The 789-nt window shown below is 44.4% G+C and overlaps 1 protein-coding gene across 1 annotated transcript; it reads left to right on the top strand.

Moving 5' to 3' along the window:
* The first annotated feature begins 200 nt into the window (after positions 1–200).
* On the top strand, positions 201–461 carry LOC100454628 (small ribosomal subunit protein eS21-like). The gene has a single exon (XM_054546697.2). It carries the CDS (start codon positions 222–224, stop codon positions 459–461), a length of 240 nt encoding a protein of 79 aa, XP_054402672.1. The 5' UTR covers positions 201–221.
* The last annotated feature ends 328 nt before the right edge of the window (positions 462–789 follow it).

Raw genomic sequence — 789 nt, 5'->3', positions numbered from 1 at the left:
CTTACCTACACATAGAAAAAAAATAATTATACCAAAATGAGATATCACAATTCTACTTTTAAATTTTAATTTTAACCTTATTATCAAAAAACTTTTATGGAAGTACAGCATACATATATACTACCAGCTTGGGAACAAATTAAAATTGCAAATGCAATAATTATCACAAAATGGCTTTCTCTGCTCGCGCGCAGTGTGGCGGCAGCAGGTGCGGCTTTGAGATGCAGAATGACACTGGTGAGTTCGTGGGCCTGTACATGCCGTGGAAATTGTGCAAAAGCAACTTTATCATCGATGCCAAGGACCACAAATCCATCCAGATGAACGGGGCCAAGGTTGACAAGGTAGCAGGCAGGTTTAACCGCCAGTTTAAAACCTATGCTATCTGTGGGGCCATTCGCAGGCTGGGTAAGTCACATGACTGCATTCTCCAATTGGCCAAGGCCGACGGATTGTATTAAAGAACTTTTGACTGAAGAGAATCATGGATGTGGAATATTTGTCATAAATAAATAGTAAAAACCTAAAAAAGGCCGGGCGCGGTGGCTCATGCCTGTAACCCCAGCACTTTGGAGGCCAAGGCAGGTGGATCACCTGAGGTCAGGATTTCGAGACCTGCTTGGCCAAACATGGCAAAACCCCATCTCTACTAAAAATACAAAAATTAGCCTGGCATGGTGGCAGATGCCTGTAACCCCAGCTACTCAGGAGGCTGAGGCAAAGGAATCGCTTGAACCCAGGAGGTGGAGGTTGCAGTGAACCAAGATGTCTCCATTGCATTCCAGCCTG

Source organism: Pongo abelii, chromosome 12, assembly GCF_028885655.2.
Source record: "Pongo abelii isolate AG06213 chromosome 12, NHGRI_mPonAbe1-v2.0_pri, whole genome shotgun sequence".
In the NCBI taxonomy this organism is placed as follows: Eukaryota; Metazoa; Chordata; class Mammalia; order Primates; family Hominidae; genus Pongo; species Pongo abelii.
Note: the sequence above shows the minus strand (reverse complement) of the source record. Positions and strands in the feature narration are given on the sequence as shown.

Excerpts from the sequence above, each read along its gene's own strand:
- LOC100454628 (XM_054546697.2), top strand. The coding sequence starts at position 222 with ATGCAGAATGACACTGGTGAGTTCGTGGGCCTGTACATGCCGTGGAAA.